Below are 23,707 nucleotides of genomic sequence, written 5' to 3'. Positions count from 1 at the left end.
CCTCATTCTGGTGGCTACTCCAGACTGCTTCCTTTGTTCACTGTGTAGACGCCAAACTTGGATTTAAAGTAGATGTTGTATTTTGTGTTTGTGTTGTGTTATACTTTGGAGAGTGGTGGGCAATAATTCCCTAGAGTTGTTTCATGGTGTATTTCATTTACATCACAACAGAAGGCACAAACTGTCTCGCTGTCTCACTTCCAGGGGTGCTGTGACTGATCACAGGTTCAGGTGGGGGCACTTGACCCCCTCCTGCGGATTGCCCATGTGCCCTCAGCCCCGATTCTCACACTTCTGTTCTCCCTGGTATTATAGGGGGAGGGTTCCTGCACGCCACAATCCCAGGCCTCCTTGCTAGACACCTTCCACATAGGTTCTGCCCATGGGAGGCAGTATCAAGAGACTGGAAGGCAGTCAACAAGGAGGATATTCTTCCTACTTTCAGGTTCTGGTGAAGGCCACAGCAGCAACAGGATAGAGTAGCAGGAAGCAACGGAGAACTGGAAGGCGGCACAGCTCAAAGCTGCGATCATGGCTCTTTCAACAACACAGCAGCAGATGCAGCCCAACATCAGATCCTGCGGTATATATACTCCTGTCTCCCTTCATGCTTCTCCCATTTCCTTTCTTCTCTCTTTGGTTCTCTCAGCCCCTGTAAACACTTTTTGACCAGTTCTTTGTATCAAATTCTATATGAATTACCAAAGGCTTTCCTGTTTGGATGCTGGCTAGTACACCTTCCTTGTAAAGCTCCCCATCACTTAATGACATGCCTGACTCAGTTGTTTTCAAAATGGTGATTTTCTAATTCTATTCATTCTACACTTATTAGCTGGAATTCTTTTGACTAAAATAACTTTGCCTCATCCCCTTGAGCTATTGGGTGAGGAAACAAACAAACAAAAAACCACAGAACACTTTGCTGTCTAAGCCAAACACGTCTAGTAGCCAGATTCAGCTGGAAGGCATTGTTTTGCAACTCTGGGCTGTGGAATCAAGTGCATATTCCTTAGCATGGTATCCAAGACTCCTCATGATCTTATTACAGCCAGCCTTAACTCCCACTGATACTTCTTCCTCAAGCCCAAATATCCACACCTCAGGATATACTTATATTTCCAAAACTCTAGCATACTCCTGTTTGGCCTTGCTGCCTTCTCAAGCAATTCTCTTTGCCAGGCATTCCCTTTCTCTTTGGATCTACCTGAAGAAGATCTACTCACACCTTTAGACTCAGCCTGTTACTTACTTCTCAGGAAGGACCTTCCTGATATCTTGCAGGCAGAATAAAATACTTCCTCCTCTACATGTTCTCATATTGCTCTCCCCATACCAATGCGAAACACCAGCTTCCTTGTTGTGATTTGTTTTCTACCAGTTGTATCACCCACGTGAACATAAACATCTAACAGGCTGGGACCAATTCCATAGGGTCTTGCTGGATGAATCACCTCATGTACATTCGTCAGCATGTGCTTGCTTCTCCTGGACTGCGTCCAGTAGGAGATCATAAGCAGAGGCGGAGAATGTAACTTCATACGGTAAGGAACACAAGATCGCTTAAAAAAATAATCTAGTAGGCTTCTCTCAGAAGAAGTGGATTTCAGGGAGAATAGATACAACAATCATAACATGAAAAAGATGGATTTTATGAGGCAGATAACCTACAAAATTGGGGAAAGTTGTAAGCTATACTTCATCACAGCTTAGAACTCCCCTTAGTTCTAAGTAGTTCCATCTACACAGCTACACTCATCAAGAAGAATATGATCACTAATAAAATAATTGGGCAGAAAAAATAAAAGAAAAAAATGAAAGAACAGCTATTTTTAAGCTTATCAGACAGTACTCACCTTTTTGTAATCATGTCAACAACAGATTTTAAATAATCTTCATTTCTCTGAAAATGAGAAAAATATTTTACTGAAATTAAGCATGCCTCACAGTTTTCCTGATACGTTTGCTACATGTAAATCTAGTTTATGTGTGGAATGTCATTGTGTCCTAAGAATTTTTTTATTTTTTCACTTTCTATAAAAGAATTTAAAATTTTTTTTTTCAACGTTTATTTATTTTTGGGACAGAGAGAGACAGAGCTTGAACGAGGGAGGGCCAGAGAGAGGGAGACACAGAATCGGAAACAGGCTCCAGGCTCCGAGCCATCAGCCCAGAGCCCGACGCGGGGCTCGAACTCACGGACCGCGAGATCGTGACCTGGCTGAAGTCGGACGCTTAACCGACTGCGCCACCCAGGCGCCCCTCACTTTCTATAAAAGAATTTAAAATATCCTTGTGTCTAAAAGACCTGACTGGAATACTTAAAATATTTCATTCTTCCTTTGTCACAATACAAAATATCACTATACATTATTTGCACTTAAAAATTTGTATGCAAAAACCTATGTATCTAAAACAGTTTTGTGCTAAAAATGGGATGGCTTATTTCTAAGAACTGCTCTTTTTAAAAAAAATTTTTTAGAGGCACATCGGGTGGCTCAGTTGGTTAAGCATCCAACTTCAGTTCAGGTCATGATCTTGTGGTTCGTGAGTTTGAGCCCCATGTCGGGTTCTGTGCTGACAGCTCAGAGCCTGGAGCCTGCTTCACATTCTGTGTCTCCTTCTCTCTCTGGGTCTCCCCCACCACCTGAAATTTAAACATTAAAAAGAAGTTTAAAAAAAATTTTTAAGTTTATTTATTTTGAGAGAGAGAGAGAGAGAGAGAGAGAACACACACGCATGTGTGAGCAACGGTAGAGAAAGGAGAGAGAGATTCCCAAGCAAACTCTGTGCTGTCAGAGGCCGATGTGGGGCTCATTCTAAAGAACCCATGAGATCATGACCTAAGCTGAGATCAAGAATTGGACGCTTAACCAAGTGAGCCACCCAGGTGCCCCTAAGAACTGCTCTTTTTGAAGATGTCTTCATTTTGTGAGTATTATATGGTACTAAATGTACCTCAATACTATACCAGTTTTCCAGATAGTATTACTCAGCCTAATTCCCAAATTTTTGCCCATTAACAAACCTTATTTGCCTACTCTTCATCAAATGCTGCGCTAGATTAGATGGCAGACTCATTTGCAAATATCTTTTGGTAGTTTATTCTCAGATGGCATTTTTTTTTTTTTTTTTTTACAAAAGTGATGGCATTTAAATGATATTGCTTCAGGGCCACAAGCACTCTCAATATAAAGTTCTGAAAAATGTCTGAATGATGACAATTGTATTGTCAAATCTGAGGACCCTGAAAGGTATATAGTCAGATTGTTTACTTAAAAATATCTGTCATAAGGAACACATGGGTGGCTCAGTCAGTTGAGCATGACTCTTGATTTCCATCCAGGTCATGAACTCGGGGTGCCTGAGATCAAGCCCTGCAGGGCGTGACGCCTGCTTCGGATTCTCTTTCTCCCTCTCTTTCTGCCCTTCCCAGCACGCACTCTTCCTCTCCCTCTCTCAAAATACATAAACATTAAAAAATATATATCTGTCATGGTACAGATAACTCTATGACAGTACTTAAGGTTCTTAAGATAACCATACACTGAATCACCAGCTATTTGTTACATACTGAAACATATTACTTATTTTTTTTAAGTAGGCTCCATGCCCAGCGTGGAGCCCAACAAGGGGCTTGAACCCATGACCCCGAGATCAAGACCTGAACTGAGATCAAAAGTTAGATGCTAAACTGACTGAGCCACCCAGGTTCCCTGAAACATATTACATTTTAAACATAGTACTAAAGTTATACTTCTTAAGCATTCTACATTCCATTTTAAAATCTGTCCCTAATATTTTATCATTGGTCTAAACATTTTAGCCATATGTGCATGTGTCAGCAGCAAAGAAATGAAGATTGTAATATGTAATATACAGAAATGTGGCAAAACATTTTGGAGATTATGTATATTCTTCCAATATTAAGAAACTAAACTTGGACAGAATGACTATTTAATCTTTTACTTATATTTTCCTATTAGTTCTTCTATTGCTTATTTTGAGTTTTTTTCTGCATTCAAAGACATGTTTATTATAGAAAATTCAAAAGAAAGGACAAAGGATCCCTACATCTCCTATTATCCAGAGATAACCATTATTTATATTTTGGAGACCATTATTCCAAGGTTTGCTCATTTTTTTTCTTTATACATTTCATCTATCTGTATATCTTTTTTTACTTCTTTCCTTCCTTCTATCTCATTTTACATAGATAACATTATGTTAAATGAGATGCTTAACAACTTTTTTCCCACTCAACAGTATGATAGGGACATAATTTCATGTCAGCGAATATAGATATTCATTCTCTTTTCAATGGTTACAATTGCACTGCAGATTATCACAATGTAGACAAGTATTTAGCCAGCCTCTTATTGATAGACATTTTAGTGGTTTCCAATATTATGCTTTTAAAAAGCAATTGTGCACTGAAAATCCTTGAAACAATTACTTATTGAACACTTACTATGTGTCATGTGTCATTCCAAATACTTTAAATACAGTAGCTAATTTAATTGACAAAACAACACTATGACATAGGTAATATTATGATGCCTGTTTTCAGAGAAAGAAAGTGAAGCATAGAGAAGTGAAGGAACTTATTCAAGTTCACAAGCCAGGAAGCAGAGAAATCTAGATCCAGAGTCTGTGTTCTCAACGACTATAGATACTGTCACATATTGTCATATTTTTATTATTTTGGAATTCTTGCCTGATTATCTCCTTAGGATAACTTCTCAGAATTGAGATTTCTGAGACAAAGGATATAGACATCTTAAATCTAACACAAACTCCCAAATTCCCCTCCAAAAGGTTTTATGGTATTAATATTTACGCAGTGCTTTATAGTTTTACATGGCATTAGAGGCAAGATAGAGAATCTATTAGACATAGACTTGAATCTGCTGTATTAATTACTGGGCAAGTTACTTACTTTCTATAAAGCTCCGGATTTTTCACCTGTAAAATCAGGAGAGCTATACCTATTTTACAAGGATGTAATGCAGGCTACAAATAAGGTATATAAAAATGGTCCACAATCCTTGAGATACAGAAAGGAGTGCTTCAATATTCATGGGAGTTATTGTTACTTAATTTAACAGAAATTACCTCTTGATTCATATGCCAACCTTTTATTGGGCTGGGCAGGGTTTTTGTTCTTGTTTTTGTTTTTTTACTGTAGCTTCAATTTTGATGTTCTGTTTATAAATATAATTTCTGTACCATATAGTACACAGGGTTCCTAGTAACATATTTAACAATGCAATCTTATTTCTCTGCATGTAACCATTATCTTTTCTTTTTAGGTTGACATATTTAATTCTTTCTCAGTGGTGTCAAACAAGTTTCAAATACATCGCCTGCTATCCAAAACTGGCATCTATGAATTGCTTTTTTAAATTTGAGAAAAACATCTGAAACTATACAGTGATTACCGTGGAGGAAGGGTATTTGGAGAGCTACTTATTTTTCATACGTACATCTGCGACCGAGACAATCACCACAGAGTCCTTCTCTTCTGAGAGAGTCATCCTGGAGACAACAGAATTCATGGTTTGCTTCAGGTAACTTTGATTTCCTCTGCTAACAGTGGAAATACCCACCGCAAAAGAGACTGCAGACACAGGTGCATGGAATCATCATTTTGAACCACAGAGAAAAAACATAATTTATCATTAATGTCTATGCTTATCACTATGCTTGGGTTAGTTGTATGGTCAAAAAAGAGTGTCTGAAACTGTATTACAAAAATAATCCAAACTACTATGAATTTTTATTACAAAGTTCATTTTGTGCTTAAGCAAATTCCAATTTGCAATGGATTCTTAGTAAATGCATTAAGTAGTCTCCAAGATTTTCTCATGTTGGAGGATTTCAGTGTAGTGAAAAATAAAAGTAACCACTCTCTGTTTATTATAGCTTTTATCTAACTGGATACAAAATGTGACACACTGGCCGATTGTCTACTCTTCCTAAGAACACACTGGAACCCAAAACAGGAAAAATACTATGAAATATTTTCATCTGTGGAAAAAAAAATGTACGAAGTAATTTCCAAGTGACTTGATGGAATGAATCCATGCCCCTGAGTTACTTTTATTGCCCAATATTGACTGGAACACTGGTGAAACAGACCTCATGCCATCCTAAATAGCTACCAAGATTGTTATCACTGAAGTCTGCGCAAACTCAACACCAGTGCCTGGCTGTATGAACTTGGGCAAGATACACAGCCTCTCCAGCCTCAGTTTCCCCTCCGTTAAGACAGGGATAAGGACTTCTAGAATGGCTAAGTGAGGAACTTAGCAATAATAGAACTTGGCAATAATAGAACCAGGGGGAAAACATGTTGAAACAATCAGGGCTCTGGTATACAACAAACTGAGAAGCATTTATGTAACAAAAAATTATTGAACTTTGGTGAGAACAGTAAGAATCAGTATTTCCCTGACTACTATTGAGTTGAACATATTTTCATATGTTTATAGGTCTTTGGATATTCTTTTGTAAAATCTCTGTTTAAGCTCTTACCTGTTTCCCTATTAGAATTGTCTGGATTTCTCTTATCTATTGATGCACTTTATAGATTCTGAATATAAATGCTCTGTCAGTTATGCGTATTACAAATATCAATTCCTATTCTGGGTTCCCTTTTCAACTTTTTACCTCTTGATGAACAGAAATTTTTAATTTTAATATAGTATAATTTATCCGCCTATTATTTCATAGTTAGTGTTTTGATTCCTGTTGAGAAATCTTCATTTATCTTCAAGTCATAACAGATATTCTCCTAAATAACTGTTTGCCTTTTATATATAGGCTTACAGCGCGTCTGGAATTGATTTTTATGGGTGGTGTGAGGCAGGAATCAAGTTTCAAATTTGGGATCCACTCTAAAATGCAATTGCTGAAAGGGCGCCTGGGTGGCTCAGTCTGTTGGACATCCGACTTTGGCTCAGGTCATGATGTTGTGGTTCGTGAGTCTGAGCCCCACATCGGGCCCTGTGCTGACAGCTCAGAGCCTGGAGCCTGCTTCGGATTCAGTGTCTCCCTCTCTCTCTGCCCCTTGCCCATCTCTCTCTTGCTCGCTCTCTCTCTCTCTCTCTCTCTCTCAAAAATAAATAAACATAACAAAAAAATTAAAAAATAAAATGCAATTGCTGGAATGACTTCCAGTGCCTTAGGATAAGGAATGTGTTTACAAACATTTACAAGGCCTTTAGTGACCTGGTCCCAACCTACGTCTTCTATTTCAACTGTCTACAAATCATCTTTCAGCTTCATAAATTGACCAAAGAGGACTCTCTCACCTCCAAATCGTTGCACATACACCATTCCTTCTCTGCCTAGAACATTCTTCTTCAGGCTCCTTGTGCCAATTCTACTCATTCTTTCTAAATGAGGCTGAGTGTCCCAGCTATATATTTGTCTTACATAGTACTTATCATCCTTTTTGTTATTAGAATACATCATAACAGCAATATATTTGGAGTGAATAAGTGAATGACCAATCCCCTTTATTATTTGGCCTCTGCTTCATGTCTCACTGCCCCAAACTTCCAGCTCCAATTGGGCACATATGTCACACTTTTTCTCTAGGCCCTCTTGCTGTTACTGTTAGACCTCTCCTTTCCTTTTCTTTTACCTGGATGAACATCCTCTACGTTTCCACTGTTCATCACATGCTTTTTCCCCATTCAGCCTATTCCAATTCTTTCCACCCTTCATGTCTCAGTTTAGATGCCACTTCGTCCAGAAAGTCTGCCCTAATTCCCCAAGTATGGATTACCTGCCCCACCTTGCATTTCCCTTGTCATAGCACTGGTCACTTTATACTGTAATTGTTTTCTCACACATCTCTAGGAGGATGAGGGTCACGTCTTGCCCACCACTATTTCCCAGGGCTTAGTAGAGACCTGGTAGAGGCTGGTCCCTTGAGGACGTGGAGGACTGCACAAAGAAGTTGCTAGCTAAGCTGAAAAGTCATATTGGATAAAGACTTCCATGACAAATGAGTTGTGGTTGACAGGACGTGGTATGTTCATTACAGGCAGTGATTAGCATGTGCTAATCACTTGGCCTATCTGTGGGGACTATAAGTGGTTTGGGGTTGCTGGAAAGGAAGGGAAGTGGCAAAATTTGAGATGTGAAAGATATGGTCTATTGTGGATATACCGTGTCAAGCAGCTAACATCCTAAATATACTGACGATCCAGCAAAGGACTTTAAGCAAGAGTTGAGCATGGTATACATTTTAGTACATAGCTCTGAGGAGGATATGAAGAATGGATTGACTTTAGTAACACTAAAACCATGAGAAAAATTACAAGTTTATTACACTGGGCAAGAAATGAAAGCTCAAGGAGAATAGTTATAGAGGGTAGAGAGCAGAAATTATTTGAGATACATTCACAATACAGAATAAATAAGCCTGATGACAGATTCCCCAGTAGACCTGGCTATAGTCTTCAGTGCTTTTACAAATGTCTTATGTGTTAAGGTCTGTTAGTTACTGGGCTTCTGCTTATCTTTGCTGATGTTTATTCAAGGGTGTGCTTATTCTTGGTATCCAATATTTTATATGTAATGGGTTTCTATGTAATGGATTTTTGTTCTATGACTTTCACCTCATCCTCCTGTTACCTATAGCTTTTGTGTAGCACACACTTTCTCATATGTACACACAGATACACATGCACGTATATGTACACATTTACATGCCACACTCAAAATACTCCTAAAAGGGAACCTGACACTCAAGTGTGACCTCAGGAAGTACCTTAATATCTCTAAACCTCAACTTTCTTAGGCGTAAAAGAGAGATAATCGTATTGGGTTGTGAGGATCAAATGAGATAATGAAAGAAAACATACTCAGTATATGGAACACTGTGAGAATTCAGATGTTAAACACCGCCGTCTGGCATCCCCATCCCAACACAACAGGCTTGGCAGAGGCATGTGATATCAAACAATCCTACATATTCCCAAGGAACTACCTAGATCAAACAGAGATCAATGAGCTTTTTCTGTAAAGGACCAGATAGTAAACATTTTTGTCTCTCAGGCCATACTGTCACTGTCGCAACTCTGCCACTGTGGTGGGAGAACAACCATAGACAAGTAACAATGAACACTGACCAGGTCCACCAAAACCTTATTTTAAAATAGCAGATTTGGCCCAAGGGCTGTAATTTCCTGCCGCTGGCCTAGAGTGACTCACTCATTAGAATGACTGAGGTTTGTGAGAATGGCTAGCACTCAGACTCGCCCTAATATCCCTGCTTCCAACTTAAATGTTTTTTCTCTTCTTTAATACCTGCTGAGGTTAAATTCATTATTTCAGGCTTAGCTCAAACATCACCTCTTCTGTAAAGACTTTGCTGACCTTGGTCCCCAGAAAGATGGGGAATAGGAAGACAACTGAATAAGAATGCACTTATCAAAACCAAGGGAGATAAGGGTTGCCAGATGCTTCATATAAGTCACATCTGCATGTGACTTATAATGACTTGTTTTTAAAACATCTGTATTAAAATTGAATTTGAGTTCAAGTCTCTAAATATCTACTGAACTAGTTTCTTCTTCCAGATAATGTACTGATTTCTGGCAGTCCAAATTAATGCCACATAGGCTGGTGGTCTATGTATCAGAGTATTGTATCAGTGGATTACATTTTAAAACATAAAAGCATGCATAATAATAGAGAAGTGTTCAAAAAAACTTAAAAGCTTGTCCCCCAAGATCAAAATATCTATATTTGATTTTCTAAATCTAAGTTTGCTTACCACCTGTTTTCTCTTTGCCAATGATTACATCAGGATAAATTCTGCCCACTTTCCTTAGATGAGGGAAAAAGAACTTTAGGACTTCAAATGTATTATTAGACACTGTTTCATCCTTACCCAATGTATTCATTTTCTTCTCAACTGAAAAAGAGAAAAAATAGGGTTTCTAAGTTCATGACTATAGAGATTTTTCTCTCTTTGGTACAATTTTCATAATGTAATTATCAGATTAATTCAGTATTCAGTATATAAGAGAAATACTATTAAATGTGAATTAATAAAATCATTTGGTTATAATTTATAGCTCAAACGTTATTGATTCCTATTTCTTTAAACTTATAAGAACAGATAATACATGTTATCTTAGCCAAAAGGCCTAGAAGTGATGATTCATATTTATTTAAAAAGTAATATTTAAGTCTAGCACTCCAAGCTACATAACCAGAGACTAACAGAACTGTCAGTTCCAAATGAAGTATAACGGAAACATGCTATAATTGATCTGATCTGCTATTCAGATTAATATCACATTAAAGTTTGTATTTGCAGCTTTGTTTTGCAAAACTTTGTTTTGCAGCTCAACATTTAATTACTCTATATGTACCATTCATTTGAATATACCTCTACAAATTTGAAATAGAAGAACAAAATTAAAAGACTCACATTATCTAATTTAATTCATAATACATAATACAGTAATCAAGACAGCATAATATTGGGGTGGCTGGGTGGCTCAGTCAGTTAAGCATCCGACTCTTGATTTAGGTTCAGGTCACGATCTCACGGTTTGTGGGATCGAGCCCCATATCAGGTTCTGCACTGACAATGTGGAGCCGGCTTAGGATTCTCTCTGCCTCTCTCTCTGCCCCTCCTCTGGTGTCTCTCTCTCTCTCTCTCTCTCAAAATAAATAAATAAGACAAAAAAAAAAAGACAGCATGGTATTACATTAAAAAGAGATACACAGACCAATGGAATACAATAGAGAATCCAGAAATATACCCATATAAATATTGTCAGTTGATTAAAAAAAAAGTACAAAGGTAATTCAATGCAGAAAGGACAATCTTTTTGACAAACGGTGCTAGAATACTTGGACACTCACATGAAAAAGACTGAATCCTGACCTATACTTCATACCATTTATAAAAACCAACTCAAAGACTTCATAGACCTAAATGTAAAGCCAAGACTATAAAATTAAAAACAAACATATAAAAGAAAATCTTCATGACCATGATGTAGGTAGAGTTCTTAAAGATAACACCAAAAACACAATAAAAAAGAAGAAAAATTGACAAATTAGACTTCATCACAATTAAAAATGTTTGCTTTCTGAAGGACATCACAAGGAGAAGGAAAAGACTAGCTACAGATTGGGAGAAAACATTTCCAAATCACATATCCATCCGATACGTATTCAGGAGATATATATATATATATATATATATATATATATATATATATATGCTAAAGAAAATTCTTGTCAAACAAAAAAACTTATATATGAATGTTTATATACTTGTAATCACCAAAAAATGAAAACCCAAATGTCCTTCAATTGGCAAAAGGATAAACAAACTGTATCCAATCTACAACCATATAATGAAATGCTACTCAGCAATATAAAGGCAACAATTGGTCACATAACAACTAAGTGATTACCTGCAAAGAAAGCATATGTGTACACGCTTATATATGTATCAATAGTATCATACAATTTTCTATAATACGTAACAAAAAAGTAAAATACATGCTTTGATGTAGCTATATATAACATTCAGTGTGTGCCTGTGTGTGCGTGCATGCACATGTGTGCGTGTATATGGTTTATATATAAATTGGTCACGTAACAACTAAGTGAAAGAAGTCAGTCTCCAGGGATTACACACTGTATGATTCCATTTGTATGGCATCCTGGAAAAGGGAAAACTATAAGAACAGAGAACTGATTAGTGGTTGCAAGGAATTAAGAGCAGGGAGTACCTGGCTACAAAAGGAGAAACAGAGGCAGGACTTTTTATCCTGGAGAAATGGGAGCCACTGCAGGATGATATACAGTACAGGGAGCATTCACTGTCTATGGTGGAAATAGACAGGTGGGAACAAGTCTGGAGAGGGAAAAATAGAAGTGTTAGCAGTCATTCAGATGAAATATGAAGATGCCCTCACTAGAGCAGCAGAGATGGTGATAGGAAAATGTGGACAGATTTGTGAAGTACATAGGATTGCCAACCTACAGGATTGCTTGCTGACTGAAATGGAAATAAGCAAGAGGGAGAGGGGAGGGGTCAGAGTGACCCTCAGGGCAGTGGCTGTGTCTTTTGGATGGAACACGAAGGCGGTGCATTTCACACAGAAAACACAGGAAGACCATTTCTGGGCTACAGAGAAGAGGTGCATCAGTGCTATCTCTTACCTGATTTTTGTATGTCTCACAATAAAAGAGCAAGTACTAATTTAGTTCTAGTGGTTGGGGAGAAATGTCCTAAAATCAGAAAGCAGAAAATCTAAATTTCCAAACACAAAACACAAAACACAAAACCAACAAACAAACCACGACACACAAAAACAAAAGTAACACAAACCTAAGTCTGTGGACGTATTTTCTCTCTGTGTCATTTCATACTTCATTTTACTCAAGGCATTGATCAGCTCTTGGCGATTTCTTTCAGTTTTATTTTTTAAATGTAGAATTTTCTCCTTAAATTCCAAAATATGGTTTCTACAATTAATTAATTGATTACCTGCAAAGAAAGCATATGTGTATATGATCATATATGTATCAGTACTATCATACAATTTTCTGTAATACATAACAAAAAAGTAAAATATATGCTTTGATGTAGCTATATATAAAACACTCTCTGTGTGCCTGTGTGTGTGTGTGTGTGTGCATGCACATATGTGCATGTATATAGTTTATATATAAATATGTACATATGATACACAAAAAAGGTTGGAGAAAGAGTAAAACGTTAAAATAGTACTATCTGGAAGGTGGAATTATTATAAATAGTTTCTGCTTTATAACTCTGTGCTATTTAATATTTTCCAAATTTTTCATTTTGTGCACATATTAGATTTGTAATTAAAGGAAAAAACCAATTGAGCCAAAATACTGGCTTTTAAGAATTTATCTGAAGAAAACGACCAGAAATATATACACAGATTTGGCTCAAAGGATGTTTAATATAGGCAGCATTACTTATTATTGTAAGAAAATAAGAAACAACCTTAATGCCCAACAATGGAAATATGTTAAATAAATTACAGAATATCCTTTTTTTTAAGTTTATTTATTTCGAGAAAGAGAGACAGAGAATGAGGCAGAGAGAAAGAGAGAGAACGAGTGAGGGAGGGGCAGAGAGAGAGAGTGGGAGAGAGAATGAATCCCAAGCAGGTTCCACACTGTTGGTGCAGAGCTTGACATGGGCTTAATGTCACAAATCATGAGATCATGACCCGAGCCGAAATCAAGAGTTCAATACTTAACCTACTGAGCCACCCCGGCACCCCCAGAATATCCTTTTAAAAGTTATATTGGCTCTGGTATTAAATCATATATAACTGAATCCTAGTTTTGCCACTTAACACCCAAGTGACCTTGGACAAGCTATTTAATGCTTGTTAGCCTATGTTCCTTCCTATGCAAATGGATAAAAATCCCTGCCCCACGCCTGGGTAGCAAAGTTGGTTAACCATCCAATTTCTTGATTTCAGCACAGGTCATGATCTCACAGTTTATGGGATCGAGCCCTGAGTTGGGCTCTGTGCTAATAGTGCAGGGCCTGCTTGGGATTCTCTCTCTCTCTCCCTCTGTCTCTCTCCTCCTCCCCCCTTCACACATACGTTCTCTCTCAAAATAAATAAATAAACTTAAAAAAAAAATTCTTGCCCCAGAGTTGGGAAGAAGAAATGCAATAATGCATGTAAACCATGTGGGAAAGCACATGAAAAAAATGCTTTGATAAATGTGTGAGAAATATTACTTATCAATGGGCTACTTTTTATTCATTTATCAATGCAATACTATGCAGCTATGAAAATCATCTTATATAAGAACATTATATTTAATGTTGCACAAACAACTGATTTTTGTTATTTTCTTTTCTTTAATGTTTATTTATTTATTTTGAAAGAGTGAGAGAGCATGAACAGAGGAGGGCAGAGAGAGGGAGACAGAGAATCCCAAGCAGGCTCCTTGCTGTCAGTGCAGAGCCTGATGTGGGACTTGAATTCACGAACCGTGAGATCATGACCTGAGCTGAAATCAAGAGTCAGACGCTTAACCGACAGAACCACCCAGGTGCCCCCAAACAACTGTTTTTTAAAAACAAAACTGTACATAAAATCATTTCTTTTCAAAAAAAATATACAGATAGTAAAAAAGAAAAAGTATACAAGTTTACATGCTGTTAATATATAATCTTTAGTTTGTTGAATCACTTTTTGTTTCCTATTTTTATAAAATTCTTTTGTTCTATCATGCTGCATTGCTTCTATAATCAGAAAAAAAGTTAACAAATAAAATAAACACCTTTTATGTGCCACCTACTGTGTGTCAAGGGACATACAGCAATAAAAAAAGATATGGTAGTTCTTGCCTTCAGGAAGTTTATAGGCTAATTGGTACAACTAAATTAATTGATAATTTAAATCATTGTGAGATTTCGGATGTTACAAATTTCCTTCTCCTTATTAGGGTTTTAACTTATTGGGTACACATAGATAACACCAGCCCCAAACACTGGCTGTCAGTTTTATTTGGGGCTGCCTGACAATGGGTACATTGCAGTGTGTGCTGGGATGTCCTATTTCCCTATCCAAGTTAACTTACCCCCACCCCATTATCAAAAGAGCTGCTGGACAACAGTGGGGCCACACCCACAAAGGGGGTGACTTGTCATATGTGCTCACTACTTCGGGGGAAAAAGCAGGGAGAACTGTCCCTTCTTTCATAGAGTACATAAGAGATGTTATAAGAGAAAGAGTCCGGAGATGGCCCGAGTTGCCTTTTTAAGGAAGCCATTCTGCCCCCCTGTCAGTGTGGTCTATAGAAGTCGAGTCTGACCAATTTCCCCATTCAGATGAATCTCTCTGTCTTCTGAGAGAGGTAATGAGCTTCCGAGAGAAGACCCAAGTGGTCACTTTAAAATGGTCTTTCTAGAACGAAATGAAAGATGTCCCCATGAAAGAAAATATGAGCACAGCTGAATAAGGTTTCAGCCCCTAACTTGTAGTGATAATAGTATGCATAGAGGACAGAGCCCAGAAAGCTGGGTGGGGGGGGGTGGCAGGGGGCAGGGGGAGAAGACAGAGAAGCATTCTGGAGGATGTGCTGCCTGAGGGGACTCTGGAAGGAGTGTGAGTTATGCAGTCAAGGGAAGCAAGGGGAAGTGTTCTATTTGGAACACTGTGTGCAAAATGCAAGGAGGCATTCAAAACATGGTCTCTATACCCCTAGAAGCTATTCAGTATCTCAAGGATAATAGTGGGAAAATTCAGAGGTGAAAACAGGAATCTGGTTCTGCTGATCGTTTTGATAAGCCATGATAAAGACCTTGAAGTTTTCCCTATACACCAGTGTTTCTCAAACATTTCTTCTAAAAACCCTCTAATGGCAGTAAATTTGAATAAAAGGGATGTGGGTGGAGGCGTAACCTGAAATAGCCCACCACAGTCATGAAATGTCTGTGAAGTTCTTTTAAAATGTGTGCAGTTTTGCAGCCCATTCTACGGTATGTATTTGTTTTGTTTTGTTTTTCGGTTAAGTAATTTTCAGGGGTGCCTGGGTAGCTCAAGCAGTTACACGTCAGACTCTCAATTCCGGGCCAGGTCATGATCTCGCAGTTCGTGAGTTCAAACCTCCTTGTCCAGTTCTGCAATGACATTATGGAGCCTGACTGGGATTCTCTCTCTCTTTTGCCCCTCCCCTGCTCTCACGCACGCATGCTCTCTCTCTCAAAATAAACTTTATACAAAAATTTTTAAAAATGGTTTAATATTTGCCTATATTGTGAAATGGTCACAATAAATCTAGTTAAAATGTATTTGTTTTAATATAAAGATAATGGATGGAGTCATGTTCTGCCCTCCTCCCAACCTTTTTTTCCGATGACTTTACATACCTTGGAACATCACTACAGGCTACCACTTCAGTTGAGAAACACGGCTGAAGACTATCATGTGCAACATGTGTTTTAGAAAGATCATTCTGGGGGTGCCTGGGTGGCTCAACTGGTTAAGTGTCTGACCCGCTCAGGTCGTGATCTCACAGTTCCTGGGTTCAAGCCCTGCATCAGGCTCTGTACTGATGGCTCGGAGCCTGGAGCCTGCTTTGGATTCTGTGTCTCCCTCTCTCTCTGCCCCTCCCCTGCTTGTGTTCTGTCTTGCTCTTTCTCAAAAGTAAATAAAAAAACATTAAAATTTTTTTTTCAGAAAGATCATTCTCGTAGCCATATATTGTTTCAGGAAGGCAAAACTGAGGCCAGAGAAACCACCATTTAGGAAACTATAGTGATAGCAGTTTCATGTGAGAGATGACCAAAGAATAAGCCATAGCAGAAAGGACTAGGAAGTAGGGGTTAAGATGAGAAATATCTGAGAACTTTCATTGGAAAGACTTTGCACTGACTGAAAGAGGGAGACTGGAATCCCTGCTAGGCTTCAGACATGACCACTAGATTTCTTCAGTCTGAATTGGGGAAACAGGAAAAGAGCAATTGTGATGCTTATGAGGTTTCCAAATATGTGGCACACATTTGAAGTTCAAGGGAGAGATTAGGGCTGGCATTATAGTGAGAGCAAAAGTAAGATTCACTTACAAAATGGAGTAAGAAAATGTAGTGATAAAAATACTGTCCCAGTCTTATCTCCTGCATGTTTCCTTTATCCCTGCCTTGGCGCACATCAGCCTTAGCCTAGGGCAGAGGGTTCAGTCTTTGAAATCCAGCAGGGTGCCTAAGTGTCTGGTTCCCAGAAGTCTTGGATCCCCGGCCATGGGCAAAAGTGGCCCCTCTTGACAGCACTGTATATCCATCTTGCTGGTTCCATTTACCTTTCAGACATGACAGCTTGGAACAAAACTTGTGTCTTGCCTGAATTCTACCTAACTGAAGATAGGAAGCAACTAGTAAACTGTGATATTCTAACACTTCCCTGCCAAGGCTCAATGGACCATCCACCCCAAGATACAACAGAGGGAAGTGAACCTGCTGCTTCGCTGCTCTCTAATAGGATGTTTTGTTTCTCCCTTTTGGGTTGGAGGGAGCCCCATCGCTCCTGTGCTCAATTGGCAGCCAGCTCCATCTCTAGGGTCTGTCACAACACCTCTCCGTCTCCAGTTACCTGTCACTGAATCTCTCAAATGCAACAGTTTCATGTTATATGGATTATCCTGCCAACAGGGACACCCATCAATAGAATAACACAAACAAGTTGATTTGGGTTTTATGGATGGTTGGGCTGGCTGAAACAGGGCTGTGGAGGTTTAGGGAAAGACCCAACTGGCTGGCTAATCATCGCAGAGAATTGTGTAATTATGAGGAGTTCTGGCAGTCCTCGGCAATGTGTTGTACCCCACCCATGCACAAGTCCCTGGCCTTTTATGGTACAACCAGCAGAACTCCAGGCTCTCTACACCTGCAATCTTCACTAGTGACTGGCTGGTGGCACAAGATATATGGTGCCTTCCCTCCATCCACCTTCAAGGGAAGGCCAGACAAAAGTGAAAGACAAATGACAAGGGTGAAAAGGCACTGTTAGATCCAAGCCACAGTTTCACCTGCACATATCAATCACTCAGTCACGATTAGATGGAGGACTTGCTGCTCTGAACTAATTTTTTCTCAGCAGCCTTGTGAAGGCCTCCTAATTTGGGCCCCCGAATCGATCCAGCTGACCCAGTGAATAGGCAGATGTCTGGGATCGGTCAGTTTACTGGTTGGCAATTTGTGTGGGTTGTCACTGCCCTCACAGTGCAATACTAGGAATTTTGCATATTCTCTACAGATGGAAAGATGGGGCTATAGCTGAGAGATCACAAACCATTTGGTTTCAGTAGACAGTGGGGTGTGAAGAATAGAAGCAACTTGCTGTTTCTTCCTGCAACACGGTGACGAAGTGTTCAGAATTCATTTACGATTCCAAGGAAAGCCTGAGTTTTTCTTTGGGCAGGACTGCTCTTGTCAGGGGCTTCTACAGCTCACTAGCCAGAACAGTCACCTGGCCACTCAATTCATTCACATGTTCAACAAATATTTATTAAACTAAATAATGTTACATGTCCTGTGGGTATGACAATGCACAGAACAGACAGAACTCCTGGTCCCCTTGGAACTTACATCCTACTGGAAGGAAAAAAAAGAATAAGTGAATTATACATTTTATTAGAAAGATGGTAAGTACAAGAAAAATATAAAGCAGGGAAAAAGGATACAGAGTGTTGATGACAGCTGGGTTGGGGAGGTTTTAACTGTCAGCAGGGTGATCAGAGAAGGCTTTTCTAAGGAGGTAACATGTGAGCACAGACAGGAACAAAGTAAAGGAAGGAATGCTGCAAGTAACTCTGGTGCAGCGAGAAGAGCATGTGCAAAAGCCCCGAGGCAGGAGTGCACCCATTATTTCCAGAAATAGCATGCAGCCCAGTGTGGTTGAAGCAAAATGAATGACAGGAAGAGTAGCAGGTGATAAAATCACAAAGCCACCGTTGTAAGGACTTTGGCTTTTACTTGAAGCAAAGTGGAGACCCAACAGAAGTCCATAAGCACAGACTCAAATAATCTGACTTATATCAGGACAGGTTCCTTCTATCTGCTGTGTGAAAAACAGAATTAGAGAAACTGAGACTGAAGAAGGGAGATCAGGGGAGAGATGTCTGTGGCTTAGAAAATATTGTTAGGATAAGTGGTGAGGAATGGTTTAATTTTGGACATATTTTGAAGGGAAAGAAAATAGAATTTGCTGACATTGAATGTAGGACATGAAAAAAGAGACAATGATATTCTGAGCAACTAGAAGAAGGGAACAGCCATTTACTATGACGGAGAAGGTGAAGGGAGCAAGCTTTGGTGCGAATTCTAGGAGTCTGGCTGGAGATGTATGAGATTTGAGGTGCTTCTCACATATCTCAGTAGGTAGCTCCACATGTGAGTCTGGCAGGAGGACTGGCCTGACCTGGACATATACATTTAGAGAGCCCTGTTTAGGTTCAGGAGATCACTAGGGGAATGAGGATGAGTAGAGAAGAGATGAGGTCCAAGGGCTACATCCTGGGGCACCCCAAGTTACAGGGTGAATAAATGAGAGAAGACAGTAACAAAGCTAAGATGGATTAGCTGGTGAGGCAAGAGGAAACTCGCGTGTGTGTGAAATCCTGGAAACCAAGTGAGGAAAGTGTTTCAAGGAGATGAAAGGCATCAACTGTCAACTGCTGCTGAACAGGACGAGGGGGATGAGGACGGGGTGGACGGTGACTCAGCAGTGTGCAGTCGCCAGTGGCTGTGCAGCAGTGAAGTGAAAGCCTAGAGCTGGATGGGTTCAGGAGAAAGCAGGAGGAGAGGGCTTAGAGACAGGGCATCTAGACAACTCTTTGGAGGAGTTTTGCCATGAGAGGGGGTAGGATGATGGGCAGTAACTAGGGTGGGAGTGGAAGCGAGAGAGAGAGAGAGAGAGAGAGAGTTCTTCATTTTCCTTCATAGGATGGGAAAGAAACACAATGTTTGCATACAGATGGATGTGATCTGGAAAAAGGGAGAAAACTGGAGATACGTGTGAAAGTAGACAAGAGGGAATGGCATCCGGTATGCGAGGGGAAGGTGGGCTTCAGCCAGAAGCACAGATAGTTGCAGCCATAATGGGACAGAACTCAGGGTGCCTGGCCCTTAGCTACCCCAACGATGGTGGGATTTCCATTGACTATGGAACTTCTGGAAGCTCTCTTCCCATTGCTTCTAGTTGTCAGTGAAACAGGAAGTACGGTCATCAGCTGAGAGTGAGGGGAGGAGAAGGTACTGGGGCCTGAAGAGAAAGAAGTATGGAATAGTTTCCTGGGAGAGCAGGAGGGCAGACAGGACAGGGAAATGTAGCATGGTTCTGATGCAGCCTCCGGGGCCTGCCGGAGTTCAGGGGGTCAGGAATTCGAAGTGAGACCGTCACTGTGGCTGTTTATTTCACTCCAGCCACATTCAGTCATCAGGAGGCAGATGCAGAGTAAAAGGAGGACAGGATTTCACCAGGGTGTGATGTAGCCAAGTGGATATAGCTGACAAAGAACCAAGGGACTTGAGGGTGTACACTAGGGAGCTGTTATAATGATTGTCCACGGAATCGAAACCTGATGAGGAAGAACACAGTGAGGGGGAGGCATGTGAAAAGGTAGATGAATCAACAGATTGTAGGTCTCGGTGTGTCAAAAGATTACAGTAGTTGGGGTACTAAAGACAACGGCCTGGAAATTTGGGAGGTGGTGGTCAGAGATTTGGTTGCATGAAATGGAGATTACGGAAACATGGCAATTATTGCTAATGAGGGAGAGTGACCCGAGAGTTTAAAGATGATTGCAGAAGGAGAGAAAGTGGGGTATCACTTGATATCGTCAGGGTAAATAATGAGGCATCTTGGGAAGAAAGGTGAGAGAAAGATTTGGAAGCAACAATGAGAGGGAAGGCGGGCATCTACCCTACCTTGAGTACAAATGGTGTGGGAGAGAAAACACCACTCTTTGAGAACAGTGTCCTCAGGCAAGTGTCCTCAGTGTCTCAGAAGCAGTGTCCTCAGGCAAGAGCTAATTTCAGTGAAAGAAAGAGGGCAAAAGAAACTTTAAGGGATGAAGACATAGACAATCCTCATAATGGCCGGAGCTCTAGTGAGCAGTCAAGGCTTTTGGGCACTGGGAAGGCTGGGGAGTAGAACCGGAAAGGCGGGGGGGCACAATGCGTAGAACCATGTGTGGATTAGAGTCCAGAAGAGGATTAACGTGGGAGTCAGGGGCTGGGATAAAGGGCTTAATGAGATCAACCTTGATGGTCTCAACGTAGAATGTGGGGACAACATTGTGAGCATTGGGAAGACAGACGGATGTGTATCTATCTTGTCAGGGGCTCCAGGAACACCGCTGTTCTTTCTTGAGCTTTATTGATGGAAGTGTGAGGGCGAGGGGTGGGTGTCTTACTCTGACCATTAGGGTCTCTGGGACTCTCTTTTGACCCTGATGACAGAGGCATTGAGACTGGGAGGAGAGGTCTTAACTCTGAGCACATGCAGCTCCCTATTGAATTAGCTGCAGTCTTGGAAGTCAAGTAATTTTAGGTGATGCATTGCAGGCCCAAACAATATCACAGCTCTGTAAGTGAAAAAGAGGCCGAGTTTGCACATGGATGAGCAATCCGTGGTGTTTGCCATAGTCAGGGAGATAAGAGATAGCCCAAAGAAGTTGGGAGCCTATAATGGGCGTGTGTGTGTGTGTGTGTGTGTGTGTGTGTGTGTGTGTGTGTGTGTGTCTGGCTGTCTGTCTCATCTCCTCTTCCCTCTTTCTCTCACTTTCCTTCATTCCTTCTCCATGAAGTTGCTACAGTAACACAGGACTCAGGAGCCAATTCTGCCTAATGAATAATGAAGAGCAATGAGTTGGAAGGAACCCAAAGCCTCGAATGAAGTTAGGGAGAAGAGTCTCCCTACCAGCCTATTATTTAAATGTTAAACCACTGCTGTTTTGGATACCTGTTAACACATTGGAACTTGCATTCTAATGGATACAAAGCAACTAGAATATGGCCCAGAGAAAATAAGGGAACAGGGGCCCCAACTGGCTCAGTCAGAAGAGTACCATCTTGGGGTCATGAGTTCCTGCTTCATGTGGAGAGTAGAGATTACTTAAATAAATAAAACTTTTGAAAAAAGACAAGAAGAAAAGAAGGGAACAGAGCAGCTTCCAATCTTGGCTGCTTTGTTAAAATATTTAAACACTTAATTAGATAAGCAATTCATAGGTTGAAACACACACACACACACACACACACACACACGATAATCACCTCTAATGTTTTGTTTTACATGGTTCTAGACTTTAACCTACTTTTTTTTCTGTCATATAAAAATCAGATAGAATAATGCAGGGGAAAGGGCATTAAGTTAAAGTGATTCCCTTTATGCTGAAAAAGGTATAATCTATGATGAAAACAACATAGTTATTTTTTAAGTAGTCAAATACCAAAATACATAAAGAAAAAACTATTAGAGACAAGAATATAGGATATTGTATTTCAATTAGGAAAAGCATAGGAAATGGCTAACAGTTTGGATAGAAAAAAGGTAAATCCACAGTTTGGAAAATAAATTTCAGATGTTTTTTTTTTTTTAATTAGGGTAAAATATGAAACTGTAAAAGTGATGGTGGTATTTTTGGGTAGAAACACGTAATACTTTTTTCATTCATCTGCCTCGTATGAACCAAGGGCACACACTGTCCAGCCAGTGTCAAAACTGGATAATGCCACTCGCCTGCTCAAAATCCTCCAGAGATTTCTCCTCACACTTAGTAAAATCAGCAAAGCCCTCACCATGACAGGATCAGTCCTCTGACCCTCCCTGGCTTCATCTCCTACCTGTTCTGCCCCACTCAGAGGGAGCTCAGCTCCAGCCACACTGGTGGCTGTTCCTCACAGGAATCACCCTCCTACCTTGGGGCTTTGACTTTTGCAATTTTCTGAGCAGGCAATGTTTGTCCCCCAGATATTGATATGGCTAGAGTTTTCCAATTTCATTCAGTTTTCTGTTAAAATGTTACCTCCTCTGAGAAGCCTACCCTGCCACCCTATATGAAACAGTACCCCTTTCTCACTCCTCTTACCCTTCCCCATCCCCAAATTTCTCATCACTACCAGACTTTCTATTATGTATATGCTGTTGGGGTTTTTTGTTTGTTTGTTTGTTTTGTTTTTTGTATTTACTGTTTTTATGTGTCTCTCCAGAGCTCTTTAGAATGCAAGCTTGAGAATAGCAAGAATTTGGGGGGTTTTGGTACTAAATTCCCAATGTCCGAAACAGTAATAGGCATATAGCCCCTCACAAATATATGCTGAAATGAATGAACAAATTAATGCATGGACTTGCCAACATAGTAACTGAGTGATTTTTTAAAAAATTTTTTTAACGTTTGTTTATTTTTGACAGAGAGAGAGAGACACAGAGAGAGAGAGAGACAGAGCATGAGTGGGGGAGGGGCAGAGAGAGAAAGGGAGACACAGAATCTGAAGCAGGCTCCAGGCTCTGAGCTGTCAGCACAGAGCCCGATGCGGGGCTCGAACTCACGGACCGTGAGATCATGACCTGAGCCGAAGTCGGACACTCAACTGACTGAGCCACCCAGGTGCCCCTTTTTAAATTTTTTAAATGTTTATTTATTTGAGTGATTTTTAAACTGAATTGTGCTTTAGTCAAAAGAACTGCAGCTATCCCAGATAAATCTTGAATATTCATAAGGTAGATACTGCTTGAAGATTTTTACAAACTTTAGAAGTACACATAGTTTAACCAGTATAACACTACTCCTGGGGCTCCTGGAGTGATATGCTCTTTGCAAATTGGATCATGTGTTTGAAATTGATACATCATGGGTGATGCAACATGTCTAAGCTTCCCCAATGTAAGTCAGTCCCTGAGGGATCAATTTGGTAAACATGAAAAGAAAGAGTTTTCTCTAGAGGAAACAGTATTTGCAGAAACATCCATGCAAAAAAGGTAAAAGAGATATTCCCTAGTCTTACATCTGCTTCTTATATATTTTTACTTGATAATTCAACAAGAAAAATATTTATATTATTTGTGTATTCATTCAGGTATTTTGTGAGGATGAAATGTTATAAAAATATGTTGCAAAGGTTTGAAATTAATAATAATACGATGTTTTGAGTCAATTG

General features: G+C 39.8%; 1 protein-coding gene across 10 annotated transcripts in view; it reads right to left on the bottom strand.

Moving 5' to 3' along the window:
• MGAT4D (MGAT4 family member D) overlaps positions 1–23,707 on the bottom strand; it is a 73,119-nt gene that overhangs the window by 26,812 nt on the left and 22,600 nt on the right. For 8 of the 10 annotated variants that reach the window (XM_045055837.1, XM_045055838.1, XM_045055832.1 and 5 more), the window contains 4 exons: positions 12,377–12,535; positions 9,791–9,931; positions 5,484–5,617; positions 1,854–1,900 (listed from right to left, as the gene is read on the bottom strand). In XM_045055837.1, the coding sequence (XP_044911772.1) occupies positions 1,854–1,900; positions 5,484–5,617; positions 9,791–9,931; positions 12,377–12,422 (368 nt within the window). In that variant the 5' untranslated portion in view covers positions 12,423–12,535. The remainder of the gene's footprint in view (positions 1–1,853; positions 1,901–5,483; positions 5,618–9,790; positions 9,932–12,376; positions 12,536–23,707) is intronic. The other 2 variants (XM_045055835.1, XM_045055836.1) reach the window with 2 other exon arrangements.

Source organism: Felis catus, chromosome B1 (assembly GCF_018350175.1).
Source record: "Felis catus isolate Fca126 chromosome B1, F.catus_Fca126_mat1.0, whole genome shotgun sequence".
NCBI lineage: Eukaryota > Metazoa > Chordata > Mammalia > Carnivora > Felidae > Felis > Felis catus.
This window is presented reverse-complemented; position numbering and strand designations above follow the sequence as displayed.